The sequence below is a fragment of the Mesoplodon densirostris genome, chromosome 10 (assembly GCF_025265405.1).
Source record: "Mesoplodon densirostris isolate mMesDen1 chromosome 10, mMesDen1 primary haplotype, whole genome shotgun sequence".
Taxonomy (NCBI): Eukaryota; Metazoa; Chordata; class Mammalia; order Artiodactyla; family Ziphiidae; genus Mesoplodon; species Mesoplodon densirostris.
This window is the reverse complement of record NC_082670.1, coordinates 8716564-8740286: the sequence shown is the minus strand read 5'-3', so window position 1 is coordinate 8740286 and position 23723 is coordinate 8716564. Positions and strand designations below refer to the sequence as shown.

The window sequence follows — 23723 nt, the reverse complement described above, 5'->3', positions numbered from 1 at the left end:
TTTACATTCAGCTTTGTGAAATACAATTCAGCTGAATTTTCATTTAATAATTATGTAATGCCGGTGTAGACGTCCCCTATTGCTTGCACACAACCCCTGTTAATTGCAGCAATAGAAGTTGCTTCTGGAAAAGCGTACGCCTCTAAAAGCGTTGTCCAGGGAAATGGGATGGTCAGTAACCCTTCAGTGTCTAAAGGTACCAAACCTGTCTTCCAGGACTCCTCTTGCCTAAGGAAATGAAAGAGGCATTGTTTCCTTCCAAATCCTTACAGGCTTGTGAAGGTGAGGCTGCATTTACTGGTCCGCTTTCCTTAAGTCTCCGCAGTCAAAAGTCCTCAAGGCCAGGACCCTTGGAGAGTCTGTCAACCTCATGTTGTTGGCAGTGGTTCATTTCGAGAGATTCCAAAAACACCCACTTAAATCATTTTTTCTTTGTCTTTTCAGGAGCATCTAAAGGGCTTTGATGATGAAACCAATGCCTTTTTGGACAATATGTTTGGACCTCGGGGTGAGTGAGCTGCTTTTGAGAACTTAAAATGGAAGGAACACGGTTTAGTTAGAGAAGAGGATAGTGTCCTTTCTGGTGTGTTGAGAATGTACTTGGTGTGGAGGGACTTACCCGCCCTTGCCGTTGACGTCCTCCTCCCAGGACACGCAGAGGCGCCCCTGCCCCCGGCTCAGCCTCTCCCGGGATTCAGGCTCCGGGAGCGGGAACAGAGTGCGGTGCGCTCCTGGCCGCTGGCCACCACGGTGGCGGTACCTTTCCTTCCAGGGCTGCTGCGTCCTCTCCGCCCCGCCGCCCACCCTCCTCCCACTGCCTCACGTGCACAGTCACACACAGCCCTTCTGCCCTTACCTGTCCTGGCCAACTCCCTCTAAAGCTGTGTGGGCTTCGTCTGCCCAGGGCCACGAGGTCGGGCTCCGCCGCTCAGCCGTCTGAGTGTCCCAATGCTTCCTCCATCACCGGTCACTCGGACCCCTGCAGGGCGTCCCGATGCGTCTGCCCCTTTCTCATCATCTGTTCAGTGTCGGCTGCAGTAATACTTTTAGAAGCGTAAATCATAGAATGCGGTGCTGCAGCTTCACACTCAGCAGCATCTTCCGGCGTCCTCAGGGTGCAAACCCAGCTCCTCGTCGTGGACCACGCGGTCCTGTTCCTGTGCAGCCGCATCTGCCTGTCCGACACCGGTGCTGCTCTAGACGTCTCTTACTTCCTCGACACGTAAAAGTCGTTCATTTGCTGTTCCTCCCGCTAAGCCCTCCCCCTCCCCAGTGTAGTCATCTCCTCCTTACACGTCAGGTGCCGGCTTGAACGTTACCTTCTCCGATAGGCTTTCCCTGACCAGGATGGCAGAGATTCGCCCTCGAGAGTGGCAAATCGAAAGCCTCCCATTATGCTGTATTTCAGCCTCTGTTTATTCCCTTCCTACGCTTTATTAATAGCTCTTTCTCCCACGAGGGCAGGATCCGTGACTGTTATCTCCAGGGTGTATTACAGTTCTGGGAACCTGTGAGACACTATATTCTGCACATAAATGAATCCATTTTCCACAACATGTTTTGTTTCCCTTGAGCCTTGCTGGTTCACAGAGCTGGAAAATCTACATGTTCTGTCCTCAGCGTTCTTGGCTGGAAGGGGGAGGGAAATGAGGTTTTCCTGTTTCTCAAGATCTTGAAACAGAATCACACCGAGATGCTTTAGACCCCTCTCCCGTTTCCATCCAGGCTCCGTAAATTATCCTGTGTGAATGACTGTTTATCTAGTGGTAGTGAAATGATACTGATTGTACAGAGCTTTCACATATGTGTCTTTTTTCACGTGGCCTTTGGTTTTCGTTCTGTGTTGTGTTCCACTTTATCCTTGTGATGATCCTACAAGCAGGGTGGGACCTGCAGCTCGTCACCTGCCTTAGTTGCTGTGTGCTCTGCTGCACCGCCGTAGCAGGTAGCATGATGCTCTAACAGGCAGGCGGGGCTCCTGGGTGACCGGCTTTCTGCGTGGCATTTGCACTACAGCCCTCAGTGTCTCTGAGCCAAGGTCACACTGAACGTCGCCATTGGTAAGGTCACTGTGACCTGGGGTGATTTATTATTACTGTGGACAGGGATTAATGAAGGCTAGGATTGCAGTTGTCGGCTCTGCTCAGGGGGTCATTTTTGTGGGAGTTTCCTTTGTAGCAAGGAGGTTGTGAGATTGACAGTTGACAACTGGATCAGGTGACCTCCACAGTGACAGGGAGTCTAGCCTCCAGGCCATCAAGTGCCCACTTCCCCTTTGAGGGGTGGCCCAAACTTAAATTGTCTGGCAGGCCCCCTGCTAAACCCACAGGTGTCCCCGAGCCTTTTCTGACTTTACCTACACCACGTGGGTACCATCAAGGGAGACGGTTCTAGGCAAATGCGTGACCCAGATGCAGAGCTAACATCTCAAGCCCCAAAGATAATAAATGATATAAGTATCTGCTCCCATCTTTTGGTTGGAACGGTTATGGTCTTCCCCAACAACGGCAGCAAACATTCACAGGGCTGGGACAAAAGAACATGCCAGCCTGAGGCGCTGTATTAGCTAAAGCGCTTGACTCGGTGTGTCGATGGATACGCATTTAACGACTGTTCCCGTCAACGCTGCACTAAGTGGCGATAAGTTACGAGTGAGAGAGTAGAAATATAAGACGTCGTCGGGTCTCACGGAGCGCGCACTGGGGCTGGGAGGCAGAACCGTCACCTCTGAGGCAGTCGGAAAGCAAGGAAGGAAACCACGTGTGCTCGTTTCTGGGGCTGTCGTAGCAAAATCCCACGGACTGTACGGCTGGAAACAACAGCAGTTTACTCTCGCACGGCTCTGAAGTCAGGGTGTCGGCAGGGCCCTGCTCCCTCCGCGCTCAGGGAAGCCTGTTCATGCCTCGGCCCTCGCTGCTTTCTGCCGTTGCCTTGCAGCTGCGTGGCTCCGTCTCTGCCCCTGTCTCCATGTGGCCTTCTCCTCCTTGAGGGCCAGTCTGCCCTCCTTGTCAGGACGGACACTGGTCGCTGAGCAGCGCCCACCCTCATCCAGTACGACCTCATCTTGACCGGTTGAGGTCTGCAGAGACCCTATTCCCAGATAAGTTTATACTCACAGCTACCAGGAGTTAGGCCTTGAACACATCTGTCCGGGGGACACAGTTCAACCATAATACCATCAGCAAGAGGCAGGGTAGCAGTTCAGTTCAAGTTATTTAACTTCTTTTACCCACTTTTCTCAATCATAAAGTGGAGACAGTACCACCTGTGTGATGGGTTTATCCATCACCTCGCCTGTGGCATCACGGGGGTCGGCAGCTGTCCAGACTCAGCAAATTGTACACGGTAAATATGTGCAGGACTTTATCAACTACACCTCCATAAAACTGTTAAAAATAATATCACCTATATCATTAGCTTGTTTTGAGAATTTTAAAGAAGTTAATACAAGTTAATACAAGGCTTTAGGACTGTGTGTGGCACAAAATCAGTGCTCCGTAAATGTTAATTATAGTAACAGTATTATAGCCATGATAACATGTAAACTGTAAAATAACTATTTTGTCATGCAGATGAGCTGTAGTTATGGAAGAGCAGTGGGAAACGGCTTCCTTCAGAGGCCAGGACCTTGATCTGGGGCTTGAAGGACACGTAGGCGTTAGGCCACGTGGCACGTAGGATGTGGAGGTGGACGTTAGGAAGTGGCACAGCGCACGAAATTTATGACGGATAATTGTGAGCCCGTTGTGCAAAAGGTAATACCTGTTAGTTGCGTGAACGCTCCTCTGTTACCTTTTTATCTCTGTCAGAATAAGGAGACGTCTTTACAGGATAAGCAGTGGGACAGAGCCTGAGAAGGCCCTTGGCTCACAGAAATGGTGCAGCTCTGTAGGGCGGGGGGTGTAGAGAAGCTGGGGTAGACGGGGTGGCAGGGAGCAGAGAGGGGAACTGGGACCGTGGGGACCAGAGGGATCAGGAAAAGGGAGAAACCAGTTCCTGCAGCTCTATTTACAGAGATCAAAAACAGCATGCGGTTTTCATAATTCTGGGCCAAATCATTTTCTCTGTTTAAGCAACAGAAAGGAGCAGAGAACAGAACTCGTTTTGCGCCTGCAGTCATTTTCTAATTATTATATCATAGATCTGCGATGGGTGTTTTATTTAGGTTCTAAAATTTTAAAGCCTAAATAAACAGAGGGACACCTCTGTCCAGGTTCTTGCCTCCTGGCTGTTTGTACTTCTGGTCCACGATCAGGTTTGGGTCCTCGGGTTGATTTTCTGCTCTCGCCTCTGAATCCTCAGCTCAAGGCTCCGCCTTTGCCGTCTGCAGCTTCTCCTGCTTGCCCTTCTGTAATCCCACGGCTCTATTTGGATCCGCTGAATGCCCAACCATTCCTGGCTTATGCGCAGCGATCCTAAGCAAATTCCAGGGAGTGTGGGTCCCAGGCACTAGGACACACTGCCGTTGTGTCTGCTCTCCTGCCGGCCCAAAGCTTCTCCACGGGAGGCAGCACAAAGGTAGACCGGGCGGGAGGCGGGCGTGAATCCCCAGCCACTGGAGCGCCTTCTGCAAGTGCTGACGCTTCCGGAGCTGCTTGTACATCCAGAAGATGGCATAATACTTCATATTTATTGAGTTAGAGTAACGACGGTAACTGTTCCAAAGTTAGACACTCAAGAACTGTGACTTCGCACCTTTCTTACTTGTCCCTGTCGCTCAGCATCCAACTTAAGCCCTGTTTGCTCCACGGACCCCTCCTTAACTATTCCAGCCCCCACTGGTTTCTTCTTCCGAACTATAACCCAGACCCAGCTTGCTTACGCTGTGGCCTGCAGTTCCCTGTCGAACTTGGGTGAGCACATACAGCGCACGTGACGGTGTCTCCCAGCGGAGCGCGTGGGGTGCCCTCGGGATTCTCACTGTGTGTTTCTTTGCAGATTCTCGAGTCAGAGGGTGGTTCCTGTTGGACTCCTACCTTCCTACCTTTTCTCTCACTGTCTTATACCTGCTTTGCATATGGCTGGGCAACAGATACATGAGGAACAGACCTGCTCTTTCCCTGAGGGGCATCCTCACCTTGTACAATCTTGGAATCACACTTCTCTCCGCATACATGCTGGCAGAGGTAAGTGTTTGTGTAGCTGAAGCTGGAGAACAGTGACTGAGTGATTTTTAGAAGCAATTACATCTGGCATTCTAGAACTATCTATGGTTGCTATCAATACTGTTCTTTAACATCTCAAGAACCTGTTCCAGTATCTGATGTTATTCCTTCCAAAAGTCCTAGAAGTCTTTGTTTCTAACTTGAATTTTTTTTTATCCCAATTTAGACCTATTTCTTTAGTCCTTAGTCTTTCATTGTAATTTAAAATCACAGTTTAGGTCTGAATGGGCCTTTAAAGATCATATATAATTTTCTTCTTTTATAGATTATGATACAGAGGCTTAGAAAAGTTCACCTGATTTTTGCCTGAGAATAGACAGCTATTGAGTAACTGTTTTTTAAGTTAAATATCAAATGCAGTTAGTTTGACCGAAATGCAAATATACGTTCCCTTAAAGGATACTCCTCCCATCTTTGGGTCACTGTGTATCCTCAGGACTGACTTCCAGAGGCCTAGGGTGACATTCCAGCTCCGCTGTGGCTCCCCACATGACATCATGTCTTCCCTGCTCCTTTATAACCTACCAAACCTAAGTAATTTCACAAGAAAAAGAACAAGTAATGATTGCCCTGCCTATTACAACCAACGGTTATTTTACTCTAATACAAGAGAAAATCGAAAAGTGTTAAATAAATGTGCTTGAGAGAGACAACTAAAACAGAACAATCTTTTTGGGGAAAAGTTAGGATAAACTCATTCATATCAATTATAAATGGCTGACAGTGGCATAGGTGTAGCTGCCTTCCTGGTGTCCTTGGCTTCTAAACGAAAATAAACTTGCCTAAAATACAGGCCATCTCACCCATAGAGTTTAATCTGTACATTAGTCTAATATGCACCGTTCTAATAATGGTTAATAACCATTATCTACACTGACTGTCATGAAACTCTAATTATGGAATTTCAGGCATCAGAGTGCAGGAGACAGAATTTGGGGTCAGGAAAGCCATGCTGATAGCTCTAAAATCATGTCACATAGGTGCTCCCTAATTTACCTGACTCTAAAAGGGGAACTTCTATTTTAGGTTTCTCTGGGTAGATTTTAGTTCACTAGATGAGCTTGCAAGATAGTAATTTACGGAGTTAGTTTCTCCTTGTATGACAGAGGGAGAGTTACTCTTCCTTGGGTGGTTCTCAGAAGTGGCAGCTGCATCAGGAGAGCCAGCCTGACCCTCTGCGTTAGAAGCTCTAATCCCTGCTGGAAGCAACGGTGCAGTGGAGGCAGAAGACCCAGATTCAAGTGTCAGCCTTTCACTTTCTTTGCAACTTTAGAGGAGTTACTTAGGCTCTCTGAACCTCAGGCAGCTTAGCTTTCAAACGGAGATACGATGTCTGTCCTACTTCACTCCCTCATGAGTGTAAGGATGAATCAGTTCTGTTCAGCCTGCATTCAGCGAGCACCTCCTCGGTGCAGCCCAGGGGCCACAAAGATGTTTAGACGTGGTTTCTGTACTTGAAGAGTTCACAGACTAGTGCAAGTAGCAAGTTAGTCACTGCGTAAGGGCCTCGTCGGTCTTCAGGTGAGCATCGGCCACTGTCAGCAGGAACAACAGTTCAGCGTTTGAACAGCCAGGTTACATGGTTTGTCTTTTCTAGGGAGAACGTCTGCGTGGAGCTCATGCTCCACTACGAGTTTTAGCTCTGGCTTGTCCAGTGGTTCTCTTTTCATACTCTTTGGTCTCTTGGTTCCAAATCACTGCTATTGGTTGATTGCCTCCTGGTCTCCCAATGGCAACCTCTTTCAGGGCATAAGGTCTTCTCTTTGACGCTATGGGGTATGTTTGGTAGACTCTAGTCAAAGGATAGCTTACCTTAACCTTGCTAACTTGTTAGGTCCAGGCCAGATGTTTGCTTAGGCCATTTGGTACACTAAAATTAACAACACTCTTGCAACAAATGTGTTGAGTCCCTGCACTGTGTCAGATTGTGTTCTAGGCTCTGGAGCACAGCCTCTGTGTGTGCGAGGGAGCAGTGGGCGGGGCAGGGCACGGGCATGGCAGCCTCTCTGAGGAGGTGATGTCTGAGCTGAGGCTGGGTGCTGAGAGCAAGCCAGGCGTATGGAGCTCTGGGGAGGCGCCGGCGCAGGAGGATCGGCGAGTGTGGAGGCCTTGAGGTGCTCGAGGACCGTGGGCAGGGCCGTGTGGCTAGGAGCTAGGACAGTGGACAGAGGGCCGCTTCAAGGCGAGGTGGGTTGGGGGCAGGTTACATCCGGCCTTGTCAGGAATTTGGCTGCTGTTCTAAGCGTAATGAAAAGCCCCTGGAGGATTTTAATGGGGGAGTGACAGGATCTCCCTTTTTAAATAGGTTATTCTGGCTGCTCCATGGAAAATGGACTCAGAGTGAGTTGGGGGCAGGAATGGAAGCAGAGGGTCCGTTTAGGAGATGTCTGCAGGGCTGCAGTCAGCAGGCGCCAGCGGCCTGGGTTCAGGTGGTGGACATGGGGAGTGGACCCTAATCCTATTTCGGAGCGACTTAGTCCACACCTCCCTAAGGCTAACCCTGTTTGCCAGCCAGCTTTCCTTCTCTTCAACACGTAGTTTGGGTGGTTTCTGCCAGCCAGCCCAGCTAGGGCGTCAGGAAGGGTCCAAGGTGAGCAGATAGAGCCTCCCGTAGCCTGGTTGCTGACTTCTGCCGTTTAGTTTGTCAGATAGTCCTGCAGAGGTGCCATGGGGATGGGGACAGCCTGGATAGAGCTGGCTAAAGCAGAATACAGCCTGTCCTTCCCCGCCTCTGTATCGTTACTACACAAAGTTGATACTAGAGCCCCTGACTGCAAAACTACAGCCTGACCATAGAGGTTTTTAATCTTTTTACAAAGTTAAGTAACTTTATTTTGAAAAAGGCACACAAAAACTTACATGCACTTCTAGGTATTTCTAGATCCCCTGTGGCCTGTCACGGGTTCCCCTTTGAGAACCAGCATGTAAAGCTGTGGGGTATCTGGGGGGGTGACTTGATCTGTAATAGACCCCATCAGGAAAGGTCAGTCTCCTTTACTTTCACCAGATTCATTTACCCTGATAATCTGTACTTGTCATGATGTTAACCGAAAGGTGTTTTTGTTAGAAGGATAGAGAAGTCAATAAGGATAGTAGAGCAAAGACTTGCAAAGGTTCTAGAACATTCCCAATGTTCTTAGTAGTTCATCTCTTCTTACTGTTCAGTTCATGAACATCTGTCCCTCCCTGCTCTGTTTGTGTATTGTAACAGTTCTGTACCTTTACACAGTTCTGATAAAGCAACAGAAAATTGTAGGCTTTCACATATAATATCTCATGTAAATCAAAGCCAAAGGCCTTATATTATTTTCTAGAATTTTAAGTTTCTTAGTAGTAGTGGGAAAGAATGGAGAAAACTTCTTCTGTAGAATTTTCCACAAAGTTCATTTTCTTATGATGTGTTGTAGAAAGAATACTAGACAAGGAATTAGAAGACCTGAATCCCATCATTGTTCTACCACTATCTAGCCATGTGATTGTGAGCAGATAATCCATTCATCATATAGTGGTTGAGCACTTTCTCCGTGCCAGTCACTGGGCAAGAAACTGTAGCTGCGAAGATGAGCACAGAAGGAGGCGTGGACTTTGTGGAGCCATTTGTTTCTTGAGCGTAATGGGGAAAACAGGCGTTAATCAGTCATCATCGCACAAATGTCTGGTTACCACGTCGCATCAGTAAAATGAAGAAAGTGATTGAAGAACGTTTCTGAGCCCTGGTTTTCACATCTGTAAAATGATAATACATAATTCAAAAAATTACTGAGATGATCAAGCAACTATTTATATATAAGCCAATATAAAGTTTTAACATTTTAGTGTAGTTTCCTCACATTTGTTTACATTTTACTTCTATATTTTATTTGTAGAACATATGATTAGATAAATTCTTTACATAAAATATTTTGGTACTCAAAATGATAGCTAAATTAGAAGTAAATTATATTAACTAAGGATTGTAACCACTGATATCAGTTCAACAGCTAGAATTAGATCCTTTGATAACCATGTGTTTGGGGACAGGATCGAGTCAAACTCATTCTGGGAAGAACTCAATCTTGAACAGACGCCAATCAGAAACATGAATGGGAAATTCAGTTTTCATCCAAATTCTCACATTGACTTTTTTTTCTCCCCTTGTTTCTTTGACAGCTTATTCTCTCCAGTTGGGAAGGAGGCTACAACTTACAGTGTCAGGATCTTACCAGTGCAGGGGAAGCCGATATCCGGGTGAGTCAACCATCTGTAACCGTTTCTCCTTCCAGATACGACGATGGAAGCTGGGGTTAGATAAGAAACGGTCTCCCATCCTAATAGAAATGCTTACTTGGGGGACAGACTGAATGAACCATGGTGCATCCATGTGATGGGTCCCTTGCAAAGTGGAATGAGGATGACCGCTGTCCTGTTACAGAATAATCTCCAGGATGTAGCTCAGGGGAAAAGCAACCCGCAGACCCTGCTTACAGTACAGTGCCTTGTGTGCAAGAAATGATAGGAATATGTGTATATTTGCTTATGTTTTTAAAAAGAAACAATGGCAGAATAAACCAAAAGCTAATAAAATGGTTTCCTTTTGGGGGAGGGAACAGGTCAGAGGGGATAGGGATGGAAGCTAGACTTCTCTGAATGTACCTTGTCTTAACCAGTTGGTGTTTTTACATAATTATAAAACAAATTTTAAAAGATTACAAGGCAGCCTCCCCCCCAGATATCTCGGAAATAAACTAAATTAATATACCCATATATTAAGTTGTTGACATAACCACCCAAAGAAGAATTATTTCAAGTGCCTTTAAAACAGTGTTTTGACTGCATATCCCAAGTGAGATGCATCTTAACAGCATTCAGTAACTTGGGGGGCTGCTATTATTAATAAAAATATTGGTATTGCTTGTTGTGAGACTATTATAGGTACACTTAGGGTAAGCTATATAATAATGCTATTATTATAACTAGTATTGGAAACATAGAAGAAAAGGAACTAAAACTCAGTAATTACAGATTCAAATTGGAAATAGCAGAATTGACTTTATTCTTTCTAAAAACAAATGTGTTTTTTCGCTCTGTGTACAGGAAAGGCCTAGTTAGTCTCTGACACCCCAGCAATGATACCAAACTTGTGCTCTCTAAATGTAACCCACCAAAAGGGTTTAGGATTCTTAGAGAGTCGGCCGATTCCCGATTGGGGTGGGAAATGTGTATGAGAAGAATCCAGGACATCTTGTGACGGAGCAAGGAAGCTACCCAAGACCACTAGGGTCATGACAAGAAGACGCAGGAGCCACCTTGAAGGGACTCCCACGGCGAAAGGTGGGACAGTTTGAGTATCAAAAGGAATACTGACGTACTAAATTTATGAAAAACCGAGGTTAAAAGGATACTAAAAAAAAACCCCTCATTGCTACCTTTTGAAGGTTGCTAGAACACCAAGAAGTTCTAGGCGAAAAAATTAAAGGATGAGAATCAAACATTTATCTTGCCTTTCATATGTAAGTTTCCAAATAGCTAAAGAGGAAGAGCTCTTCTCTATAAAGAGAAAAATGCATAAGTATGAAGAGAATTTGAAAACCACCATTTTGCAACTTCTAGTGAAGTCGTGGATCTAGACAGCGGTCACCTGTAAATGATGAAAGTAATGGGCCAAAGTTGAACGGAAACTTCATGATGATTAGATTAGGCTGTTAACACCCAAACTCACTGTTGATTTTAATATCAGAAGTTAGGTACCTCTTGATGTGATTCCATAGGAAGTACCCAGAACTACGTCTGAAGTACGGTTGACCATTGAACTACGTGGGTTTGAATCACGCTGGTCCACTTATACGCAGACTTTTTTCAGTACTAAATACTACAGTACTGTACAGCCCGCAGACGCGGAGGAACCACGCTACAGATGGCTGGCTGTAAGTTATACACAGATTTTCGATGTGCAGAGAGAGGGTCAGCGCCCTAACCCCTGTGTTGTTCAAGGGTCAACTGTATTCTTGCCCCAAACCTTAATTAAACCTGAATCCAGTTAAGCCTCTAACCCTTATTGCTGTTTACAGAAAATGGGGTGGGGGGGTGGGGGGGCGGGTAGAGAAACAAGTTAAACCACACGAGGAAGAAACAGTCATCCAAATCCATATTAGGAATTCTGTACAACTGATGTAGTTTAAGAAAGAAAAGACATGAAACAAAACAGGAGCAGGGAAAGGGAACTGTTACTGATTACAAGAAACTTAAGAACCACGTCAAATAAATGCAAGCTGGACCCTGATCCTGGTTTAAACAAACCAATAAAAAGACACTTTTGAGAAAATCAGGTGGATTTGAAGGTGGATGGACTATTAGAAGATATTAAAGATTCATTAATTTTATTGAATAAGATATCATATAAGATAGTGTCTCACCAAATGAAACTTAAAAGCTTTTGCACAGCAAAGGAAACTATAAATAAGAGGAAAAGACACCCCTCAGACTGGGAGAAAATATTTGCAAAGGAATCAATGGACAAAGGATTAATCTTCAAAATATATAAACAGCTCATGCAGCTCAATATTAAAGAAACAACCCAATCCAAAAATGGACAGAAGACCTAAACAGACATTTCTCCAAAGAAGATATACAGATGGCCAAGAAGCACATGAAAGGATGCTCAGCATCACTAATTATTAGAGAAATGCAAATCAAAACTACAGTGAGGTATCACCTCACACCAGTCAGAATGGCCATCATCAAAAAATCTACAAACAGTAAATGCTGGAGAGGGTGTGGCAAAAAGGGAACCCTCTTGCACTGTTGGTGGGAATGTGAATTGATACAGCCACTATGGAGAACAGTATGGAGGTTCCTTAAAAAACTAAAAAGAGAATTACCATATGACCCTGCAATCCCACTGCTGGGCATATACCCAGAGAAAACCATAATTCAAAAAGACACATGCGCCCCAATGTTCATTGTAGCACTATTTACAATAGCCAGGTCATGGAAGCAACCTAAATGCCCATTGACAGATGAATGGATAAAGAAGATGTGGTACATATATACAATGGAATATTACTCAGCCATAAAAAGGAACAAAATTGGGTCATTTGTAGAGACGTGGATGGACCTAGAGACTGTCATACAGAGTGAAGTAAGAAAGAAAAATATCATATATTAATGCATATATGTGGAACTTAGAAAAATGGTACAGATGAACAGGTTTGCAGGGCAGAAATAGAGACACAGATGTAGAGAACGAATGTATGGACACCAGGGTGGGGGGGGAAGGGGTGGTGATGGTGGTGGGATGAATTGGGAGACTGGGATTGACATGTATACACTGATATGTATAAAATAGAAAACTAATAAGAACCTGCTGTATAAAAAATAATAAAAATTTTTTAAAAAGTGTCTCAGTGGTTATGTTCAAGTCTCCCCATCTATTAGAAGTTGTTATAGATAAACTGATACTTTGTATTTGCTTATGTTACATCCCCCCCCCAAAAAAAAGTGGTAGGAAAGAGAATTGATTCCACAAATTGGAACCATACTGAAAATTTTGAAGTTCAGAGGTAGATACCAGAGGGTTTGCATTCCTTACTCTTCCTGCATTTGTGAATATTTGAAAATTTCCATAATAAAAACATGGGTTATTAATAAGAGGTGGTAGAAACCTTTTAATTAAAATTTTAAGATGAGCATTTTTAAACATCTTCAAAAGCTATAATACACAAAGTAAGATGTATAGATTTCTCGACACCCATTTCATTTCTGTTATCACAGACGAGTACACTTTGGGATACCATACAGTTCTCTAAAAGCCACTATTGTATGTATGTGTTTACTTATGGTTTAATATTTTTGAAGGTTAATGATTCCCTCAAACATTTAGGATGGTGCCAGCACACCTTATGATTGTCTTCATGGGAAGTAAATAGTAGAGCATTAAATTCTAATTTCGAAGCTCCTCTTACAGTGTCTCCTCTTCTGTAACCGTGAGTGCTGAGAGCCCGGTGCCTTTAATGAAAGCACCTCCCTGCGATGGGGACCGTGTGAGGGACCTGGGAGGGAAGCAAGCCCTCGCTGTGACCTGCTGGGGCTGGGGGTTGAAGCGCGGAGAAGCACCTGGAGTTTTCATCTTCTGAGGAAAAGACATGAAAGGGTTCGTCCTAGACTGCTCTCGGGGAGCATGATGTTTAAGGGACAGAATATGAACAATAAAGGAGCAGAGAAGAATCAAAGTCAGTGGAACAACAGTAGTGACCTGCCAAGCCCTGAGCGGAGGTGAAGGAGACCGTCTCCGCCTCGGAGTGACTTCCGGCCTAGCGGGAAGGAGACTTGTTCCTGACTGTGGTTATTGATAATAGAGGCGTAAAGTAACTTGGGACCACAGGTGAAGAAGGGGGTGATTCCGCCTGAGACGGGAGGGTGAGGTCACACTCCAGAGCAAGGTGGCACTTGAGAGGAGTGCTCTTAGGATGACAGGCCCACGCCAGACGTGGGGTAGGGGAGGCGTGCTGGACGCGTGAGACCGAGGCGTATGGGGGCAGCAGGGCTCCAGGGAGAGGAAGCGACCTCCTGGACAGCACACAGGATGCCCGGGGGTGTGCCTGGAGGAGGACAGTGGACACAGCAGCCGCCTGGGCCCGCAGAGAGCCTGTATCAACCGAAGAGTCATAGGCCTGGTTGTGTAGGTACAGAGGAGCCCCTTGATCAGTTAATGTATCTTGGGAAGAGAATCCCTTTCAGCAGAGGGGCTGCATTGCTGGGAATAAGGAAAAGCTGGAGGCAAAGACGCCAGGTGAGCTGAAGCACGAACTGGGGGAACGCAGAGGCGGGCAGCACGCCTCACCTTGTCTTTTTCCCGTTTTACGTGTCGTACAGGTAGCCAGAGTGTTGTGGTGGTACTACTTCTCCAAATTAATAGAGTTCCTGGACACGATCTTCTTTGTGTTGCGGAAGAAAACCAGTCAGATTACCTTTCTTCACGTGTACCATCACGCCTCTATGTTTAACATCTGGTGGTGCGTTTTGAACTGGATACCTTGTGGGCAAAGTAAGTGAAGTGGTCAGTTTTTCAGTTCTGGGTGACGGGTCTCCTATACTGAGCGTCGCACACCTTCAGGAGAGAGAACTGGGCCCGGCCCAGCCTGCTTGTCACACGGGGAAGCACACCTTTGCCCGTGGCCGTTTCGTTTTTTGTCTTTTTTATTTTTTTTTTTTGCGGTACGCGGGCCTCTCACTGTTGTGGCCTCTCCCGTTGCAGAGGCTGTGCTCTGGACGCGCAGGCTCAGCGGCCATGGCTCATGGGCCCAGCCGCTCCACGGCACGTGGGATCTTCCCGGACCGGGGCACGAACCCGCGTCCCCTGCATCGGCAGGCGGACTCTCAACCACTGCGCCACTAGGGAAGCCCCGTTTCTTGTCTTTGATCCTGGCAAAATCTTTTGAGTATTACGATAAATTTTTAAAATGTTTCCTTTTCCGTGCACCAAATGTCCGATGGCTGGAAACCCATACCCCAGCTGGAGCAGTTTACTTCATTAACTGCAGCTGTAAAAAATACAGCACCTTCCCCAGTCAGCACTTAGCTGTGGTACAGGTTGAGTCATATCAATTTGGGGGGCTTGTTTTTCCATTCTGAAAAATTAAGGTCATGTCACTGTGACCCACCAGAACAGTGGCTTTCAATTTTTTTTCTTTTTACTGAGAGCTCAATAAGTAATATGTTTTATATCACAACCCAATGCTCTCATTCATATGTATACATTTTGTATGAAACAAATTTCATGAAACAGTATTTAGCCCGGCTCTGTGATGCACTTTATTTATTTCTCGCTGCGTTGGGTCTTCATTGCTGTGCACGGGCTTTCTCTAGTTGTGGTGAGCGGGGGCTGCTCTTCATTGTGGTGTGTGTGCTTCTCATTGCGGTGGCTTCTCTCGCAGAGCATGGGTTCTAGGCGCGCGGGCTTCAGTAGTTGTGGCTCTCGGGCTCTAGAGCACAGGCTCAGTAGTTGTGGCACACAGGCTTCGTTGCTCCGCGGCATGTGGGATCTTTCCGGACCAGGGCTCAAACCCATGTCCCCTGCGTTGGCAGACGGATTCTTAACTACCGTGCCACCAGGGAAGGCCTGTGATGCACTTAAAGAAAAAAATTAATCTTTTTCAGAAAGCTAATGACAACTCTCACTATATTGATTTCACAATTGACTGATGTGTCGGTTATATGACCTGCAGTTTGAGAAACACTGAGCTCGAGAGAACAGTACTTTTCTATTTGATATTTATTGTCTTGTACCCAAGAATTTAAAAGTATTCTGTGAAAAATCAGAACAGGTAAAACTTAAAATAATTTTGTTCTAGGATTTAGAAGCTTGTGGAGATGGTATTTTTAAAAACCCCAAGGGTGTTTGCAATACATCATTGACTGTGAAGATGCACATTTAAACTCCAGTGTGAAGAAAAATTGTTGGGGGTGCAGCAGAGAGAAAAGAGATGCCTTCACATGCCTCCTAGACCGACATACTCTGGTCTTGGTTATTAGGATTACAACAGACTTGCACTGTAATCAAAATATAGGCTGAAATCAATACCGCAGGACTGTTGTCAAGGTTAAGTATGTTTTACGATTATCAAGTTTCACTTATAACTCACTAAAGCATCTAAAAGTCGGTCTTGAATAATCACTTCGTAAAGACATCGTATTTCATTCACAGGAATTCTGTGTGTGTGACGATTTCTATTCAAGCTAGAATATTATAAAAATTAGCAGCTACTCTTTTTTATTAATTGATGGAAATGAAAACTCAGGTTGGTAAAGAAACATCACTAATATTGTGCTACCTGGTACTCTGAAACTGTATTTGTGTTTTCATATAAATTCACTGCCCTGACAAGCTATTCCAGCCCGTGTATGAGGATTTGCTAGATTCCTGGTGGTGTTCCTCTTGTTTCTTATTCATTGACTTGATCTGTCTAGATCGCTAATCCAGGATTGGGAAACCAGGCAGGAGAATTTAAATTGATGAGTTAACCAACATATGTGCAGTGCCTTTTAGTTTATATAGTATTATCTCATTTAACCACATCTCACTCTTAAGAGATAATTACTCTATACATATTTTCCAGATGAGAAACAAAATTTACAAACTAATATGTCCAAGGGGACAGAACTCTTAGGAGGTCCCCTGTCTCCTCTCCCACAGGGGTGACGGTGCTCACTTTGTGCTGGGCACCGTTCCGGGCCCTTTGCCTGCATTGATTGATGTCATCCTTATGACGTGTTCCCTGTTTCTGTCACCTTACCTCTTGCAGCTCAGTCCTTTTGACCCTTGGTTGACCCAACCTAGAGCTTAGCCCTCACTCCTTGGTTTCCTGAAACACGATTCACCCACGTTGATGGCAGAAGATTTCATGAAGGTGATAGCAGGGGAAGGGAAATTCCACGGCTCAGCTCAGGAGGTATCCTCCAACTGGATCTTAGACATTCTTCGTTCCAGAAGTCCACGAGGTGGCTTAGCTACTGGGAAAGTCCCATACGCCCGCCTCTCCCCTGCCCAGCCTCTTATCCTGCTGGACCTTTTCTCTCCCCTGTATTCTCTTACCTTCTGCAGCATCTTCTGGTTCTAGGTCCCTGCCAGGTAGATTCTATTTACTTAGCTACGAAGAGCAATACATTTTCCTTGACTCTTTAGCACCCTGTTCAGCCGTGAAGGAAGGCTCTTTCTGCAATCAAAACGGCTCATCAGAGGTTTAGCTAAAGCAAAGACGCTTCCTCAGATTCTGCCACCTGATTGGATGGTGGTAATGACAGAAGCAGCGAAGCCTTTGCAAATCAGGGGTTACCTGTTTGGTTGGCACTGACGGAAAACCTACCCCAGGTTAGTCCCTCTATCTAGGTGACCTTGGGTGAATCCCCGGATAATGGCACAGGAATTGGGGTGAATTTTGTTAGTGCCATATTGTTATTTGTCTTCCATTATGATGTACAGGAAGAATATTACTTGACAACGAACGATCGTACTTTCTAGAAGAACAGTAATTTATACTGTACTTTTCTAGGTTTCTTTGGACCCACCCTGAACAGTTTCATCCACATCCTCATGTACACTTACTATGGCCTTTCTGTGTTTCCATCTATGCACAAGTATCTTTGGTGGAAGAAGTATCTCACGCAGGCTCAGCTGGTATGTCATCCCTCTGTCGGCTTCCCTTCATGTGAAGCATCTTCATGGCCTCAGGCCCAGCCCTGGAGGTCAGAGGCTTTTCTGTGTGTGATGAGGCTGCCTGTTTTCCTCTAAAAATGGACTTTTAAGAGTGAAACCTTGTGTGTTAAAACGTCTGTATGAATACTTCTGAAATTACTGTCTGTTTAAGCATTTTTACCTAAATGACTTCAACTGTGATTTTTTCGGGAGAAAATTAATCATGGCCAATTTTATACACTTCCTAATTTCAAACAAGATTTCTGGATAGGACGGTGGGCTGCTTCAGCATTGTCTTGTTTTACCCCTGCACGAGGTAGGGAGTACGGGTAGTCGCTTTCTAACTGCCTGAATGCAGAGTGGTTCTGCCCTTGCCGCCCCTGCAGGTGCAGTTCGTGCTCACCGTCACCCACACCATGAGCGCTGTCGTGAGGCCCTGCGGCTTCCCCTTCGGCTGTCTCATCTTCCAGTCTTCTTATATGCTGACGCTGGTCATCCTGTTCTTAAACTTCTATATTCAGGTAAGTTAAATATAAATATTCAACTGTAAAACACTAGACTGTGCACTTCTGCATTATGTATTTAATTTTACCAATTATTATGGTAGCACAGGCTTGTTGACAAATAACAGGTGCACACAGTACACAGTGAAGCCTGCACTCAACTCCTCTCCCTGTGTCCTCCTCCTCAAAGGGTAACCACTGTTAATGGTCTGGTGGGCATTTTGTTAGACGTTTTTCAATGCATGCATGTAGTTTTATCAAAAATATGAATTCGAATCATGCTACCGAAGTCTGCCCTCTGAAAGCTAAACACTGTGTACAGTAACACAGATCCAGGAATTCTGTATGAACGGAGGAAAACATGGACTAAATGAACTTAATATTGAAAAACTGTTTCCATGTCATCTACTGCTACACTGTAGACTCACTGTTTATTTGGGGGAAAAAATTACTTTAAGGCGAACCAGTATGGAAAGGTCACACTGACTTTTTCTTAAGTGTCATTTTCTTTTTAACTAACTGTTTCAGTGGAAGAGATTTTCAAAATGCAATTTCAAAGCGACTGTTACAAGAGACCTGATGGCAGTGGTAACAGCACAGGCCTCACGTGGTTGTAGATTTTAAATTGCTCTCCTTTGTGGGCTGCGGAAATAGAAAGCTTCATAAGAAAATGAGAACGTACAGTTTATTCAAAACAGTACTTTTGAAGTTTATTCAAAACAGTACTTTTGAAATTGTGTTCAACTGTGTTTCTGCTTTGCTGATTTTTTTAGTTTGGGTTGACTTTCAGCAAATGCATAGTGGTTCTACACAGAGGACAACTGTGGGAACTGAACTTCTGACAGCTCTGTGTTTCTGAAACTGGACGGGCAGTGCTTTGTCTTTTGTAAGAGATAAAAGCTTCCTTTGAGAATTTCTAAAGAAATAACCATTGAGAGAACCAAACAGAGCCACCACCCAGCCTTGCTGCCCCGACAAAAAATTGCTCAATGTTGCAGGAAGGCTAAGGGATCAGTCACCTTGGTGTTGAAACGGGAAGGGAATCGGTGGCCCAGCAGGGGGCAGTGGTGCTCAGAGCTGTGGCTCCATCTGCTGGTTCAAACGGAGTCTTAGTCCTTTAAAATTGAGTGTATGCTTTTCAGTGTTGACATTGAGTGTATGCTTTTCAGTGTTGACCCTTGTTGATGCTATTGCTTTAAAAAAAAAAAAAGTGAGAGGAATATGAGAGAACGCAAATCAAGCCAAAGTCCCAGGTACTAGTACTTTTAAAGTAACCGCATTTTTTCACTTGAATTGTATTTAAAAATTACATCCTTAAATAAGTCATGGTGACTTTAGTTAATAATACTGTAGTTCATCTTTGAAAATCGCTAAGAGATTAGATGTTAAAAGTTCTCATCTCAAAAAAAAAAGTTCTGGACCTGTATGTGGTGATGGTAAACTAGACTTTGTGATCATTTCACAATATATACAAATCAAATCATGTTGTACACCTGAACTAACAATGTTGTATGTCACTTGTACCTTGATTTTTTTTAAAGTTCAAAAAAATCATATTCTTTCCAAGTAAGCAACTAATGCAGAATAATTTGAATGCTAATCCCATAAAACTTAATACATAAATACTAACCTGATGTGGATAAGGCGAAAGAAACAACTTTTCATTGCTGGAATTCATGCATCCGTCTTGTTTTAACCCAAAGCTTAAAAATTGTCATATTACAAACAAGAATTCTTACTAGAGTAAGTTCAGTACCCAGTGAAGATCATGCATTGTTTCAGACCATATGTCACATTATAGACAAGGTCTTATTTAAAAGATCCTTTTCTCTCTTCAACATGTACACAACCAACAGACATACTGGAAGAAGCCAATGAAGAAAGATGGGGAAGACCCACATGCAGGGCAAGAAGTTAAGAATGGTTTTTCCAAAGCCTACTTCACTGCAACAAATGGAATAACAACCAAGAAAGCACAATAAATGTTGAGTAAGACAAAGCATATATAATAGCCTAACAGATTCGCTTGTTTTAAAGCAAAGACTGCAGTGAAAGTTATATATGTTTTAGCATAAACGAATTTCTTTGGAGTTTATAACTCCTTTGTACCGGGAGCGTATTAACAGACTGCTAATAGGTTACTCTGCTGACATGCTCCCACCAGCGGCGAGGTGACAGCTCTGCAGACCTCAGAACGGGTGCGACTTGGCTCGTTTCCACACGGACCTCCCCTCACCAGGCCCGGTCTTGGTAAAGCCTTCCGCACCTACAAAGCCAGGACCCAGGGAGCACTGTTTCTCGCAGCAAGTCTGCAAATGAGGAGTTTTGTTAAAACGTTTAGAACAAAATGTTAATTGTCTTCTAAATACAGGGTACGCGCTCATCCATCTTCAGCAATAAGTCTCAGTACAGACAGTAGTCAGCCCATTTGTTCCTTTACAAATCAACCCCAGAAAATATTGAAATGGTCACATAAATGGAAAACCCAGCAAAACTTTTCTCTCTTGTCGGTCTCTGGAGTGTCAAATTCCCACAACTACTCCTAATTCCCAACTTAGTGACGTGGTAATAAAGTTGGTATTTTTTTTTTTTTTTTTTACTTCTTTGAAGAAAAATCTTCTACCAAACCTTCATAGCTCAGGGGCTTGGGTAGGAGTAGTTCCTCAGTTTTAATTGGGTTTCCTTAATTATTCATATATTCACATCTACCTCCGATGTTAAGGTGCCCCAGGTTAGGATACAGATGCAATGCTCAGTTTTAAAAGCAGGATCTGACTTTGCCTGCCCATTTCCTTTCTGACAAGGACTCGAGTCCAGTGGGCCCTTTTTCTTAGAATGATGTGTCACTGGACTATTAATAAGTCAGAATTAATAGAGCATTGGGGGCAAAATAGACATTGAACTTGTTGACGATTTCTTACAAGCCGCCTCATGAGTATTACCCCCACATACCTGCTAGCACTCTTTGCAGGTTAAGTTTTTGAAAATAGGAAAAGAGGGCTATGGGAAGGTTCCGGCACCGAGCCACGGGCTGGGAACGAGCCACAACGAAAAGCGCCAGTTTGGCAAACTCGGCGCTTCCTCTCCCTGCTCCAAGTAACACAGGCTCCACTGAGAAGCACGGGAGCAGAGGAAGGTTAGCAGGACCGTCTCCCTATTAAATTGTCCCAAGAACGGAAACTGAGGGTATTTTCTGAGGATTTGATGAAGATTCATACACTGTAAAATTTTTATACCCTATAAAACAAGATTTGCTAACTTCCTACCTTATTTTAAGAAGTTTTTAGATCATAACATGGACATCAGAGGCTTAAGTGCCAGAAAGGCATTTTCACCGTTGCCCCAACACGTTACAGTCTGTCTGGGAACGACTTTGTCCTTTTGGGGGCATTTCTTTTTTTATGAGTATTTGGGGAAAAAAAATTTTTTTAACTACAGGAAAACAAAAAAACACACTGACTTCGGTACTGACACATACACTGACGAAACCAACTCTTGTTTCCTGTAAACGCCCCTTGGGATTCTGCTGCACTGAAAGGTGACTGACCTTGGTCCAGTCTTCACGGTGAGGGCATCGTGCCCTGTAGCCCCTTCTCTGCCAGTTGACCCATTTCTACCAGACATCTTCTGTCTGATGCCCCCTTACTCTTGGATCTTTCTAAATAGCTTTTTAAAACTGAGTTGCTTTAGGGTGCTTAATCCCCGCCCGCTTCCATCACATCATACCTGCACGGTTATACGTCTCGTTCTCTCCCAGAAACTCACTTTAAAACAAGGGCTCGCTTCGAGCGTGGCTCAGCACTCCTCTGTGACAAAACCTGCGACAGACTGAGGACGAAGCACCCTGGAGCAGCTGGGCTCTAGTTCAGTTTTAGGTCTCAGACATGAGCTAAAATCTGTTACCAAAGTGCACTCACCGCAGGTAAAAATGAGACTCAGAAGACAGACATCACTGGTCAGTCATTGGCTCCAGCTTATTTTAATCGTCAGTGAGGCCCTGGGCTCACCACTTGGCCTCATACCTGCAGTTCTGGATGCTTTGATGGGCTTCACATCTGCACAAGGAGGGAAGCATCCTTCAGCCGAAGGAGAAAGCCCAGGCAGCTGGAAGCCTCTCTGATCAAAGGGAAAAAAACTTGGTTAGTTCACACTTTCAAGCTCAAATTTGGCTAGAGGTTTCAGGATGCTTATTTCCAACTTGGTCTTTAATTCTAGAGAAGCTTAATGAAACACTTATTGCCTTAAACCATTCAAGGGCTGGTAAAAAAAATACAGAGCTATATTAAGTCTTAGTCACAAAATTGAGTCAGGTAAATGTCTTCACCTGTTTCTAAGTGTTACAATTTTAAACAAAATGTTTACTTTTAATGTGATTTTCCTCAAGCAAAGCTTTTTAAAAAATCTATAATTTGTTAAAAAAAGAAATGTTTTTCCCCAGATTTCCTTACTCATAGGTATGAAAACATTTAAATGAATATTGTAAGCATATATGTTGCTAATTCCAATTTTTTTAAGTAACAAAATGGAATGTTTACTTAATGGAGTTAAATATAGAAATTTCAACCCATTGAAATTATATACTGAACTATTTAGGCGTACCGTGCAGGGGGGAAGTCCTCCCCATTAGAGAAGTATTTTTAAGACAAAATGCTGTTTCCTGTGATGGACAACTAGCCCTTTGTGTAAGAGACCAGGCTAGTTCTTTCCAGTATTTCCATATCATTTTATGTTTCTGGGGACTTCCTTATTTGGAAAATAAGGATATCACTTTTTTGGTTTTCCTATGAAAATACTTGTATGTTAAGAACATAGTATCATGATTGGGGCAGGCAGGAGAAGCCATTTTTCTTTGTAGATAAAAAGCATTCTGTATAATTGTATAATAAATTGATTTGTACACTAAAGTATGTTGTGATTCTTTTTGTTTGGTTCAAAGAAGTTACAATGCGTTCCACGTGCTGTTCCAAGTGACCTATTACTCAGGAATTTTTTAAAGTGACATTTTAGCAATTAATTTTAGATGTTTAATTCATTTCAGTAAGCAGGGGGCTTTTATGTAACATTGTTACCTTTACATAGTATTCATATACCAAATTAAACTATTTCAGAAAATGGTCATTCATAAGGAAAAGTTAAGACCAATTAGCTAAGCAGAGGATATAAGGGTTATCACAAAAACCGCTTTACAGGGTAACCCAGGGAGGAGGAGCGCTGGATTGGTGGGAGAGATGAGAGTAGGCACAGACAACATGGCGCCACGCTCTGCAGCCCTGGACTCTCCCACTGCAGAGTCGGGCAGACAGGAGGCCACCGCAGCTCAGGAGTAGGCATGTGAGCTGAGGCTTGACCTTGGTGAAGCCTGGCAGAGACTTAAGGGCGTGGGGCAGATCACAGATTGGCATAGTTGATGCAGAGAGCAGAGGTTTAGTGGGACGTTGACAACAAACCCACAGAATATGGTACCAAAGGGCTCGAAGTCTGCTTATGACGTAGCTGAAAGTTCTGGATCGTAACAAGGATGGGGCAGAATATACTGAAGAGCAGGAGGGGAAGAGGGAGCGGCAGGGTGGCCCTGACGAGGGGAGACTTCACGTTACCTCTGAATGGGGGCTAAGGAGCCTCCCCTTAATCTGCTGGGATTTCATTATTTTAAACAACGGGTGGAACCAATTCCTTAAAGCACAGTAACTGTCGTTGCAAACTAGAAGCTGCTTATACATGATAAACGTTCACCTAAGTAAGTTTTAGTGTCTCTGTATAAAGGAAAATTCAGTGTGTTTTTATTATTAAATTTATTATTACTACTTAAATTCATTATTTAGGCTTTCTTCAAAATCAAATTACATTCACATTAAAGAAGAGTTCTACTCCAGGGCAGGTAAAGAA

General features: G+C 44.2%; 2 protein-coding genes across 2 annotated transcripts in view; one reads left to right on the top strand and one right to left on the bottom strand.

Moving 5' to 3' along the window:
• Positions 1-22157, top strand: part of ELOVL2 (ELOVL fatty acid elongase 2) — a 60194-nt gene extending 38037 nt beyond the window's left edge. Inside the window, exons 2-8 of the mRNA XM_060109899.1 lie at positions 445-508; positions 4939-5126; positions 9315-9392; positions 14016-14187; positions 17192-17316; positions 17721-17855; positions 19694-22157. Of these exons, the coding sequence (XP_059965882.1) occupies positions 445-508; positions 4939-5126; positions 9315-9392; positions 14016-14187; positions 17192-17316; positions 17721-17855; positions 19694-19819 (888 nt within the window). The 3' untranslated portion in view covers positions 19820-22157. The remainder of the gene's footprint in view (positions 1-444; positions 509-4938; positions 5127-9314; positions 9393-14015; positions 14188-17191; positions 17317-17720; positions 17856-19693) is intronic.
• The window catches only part of SYCP2L (synaptonemal complex protein 2 like), a 75994-nt gene continuing 72297 nt past the window's right edge, over positions 20027-23723 (bottom strand). Inside the window, exons 29-31 of the mRNA XM_060111376.1 lie at positions 21860-21953; positions 20790-20948; positions 20027-20103 (exon numbers count right to left, since the gene is read on the bottom strand). Coding sequence (XP_059967359.1) covers positions 20027-20103; positions 20790-20948; positions 21860-21953 — 330 coding nt within the window. The remainder of the gene's footprint in view (positions 20104-20789; positions 20949-21859; positions 21954-23723) is intronic.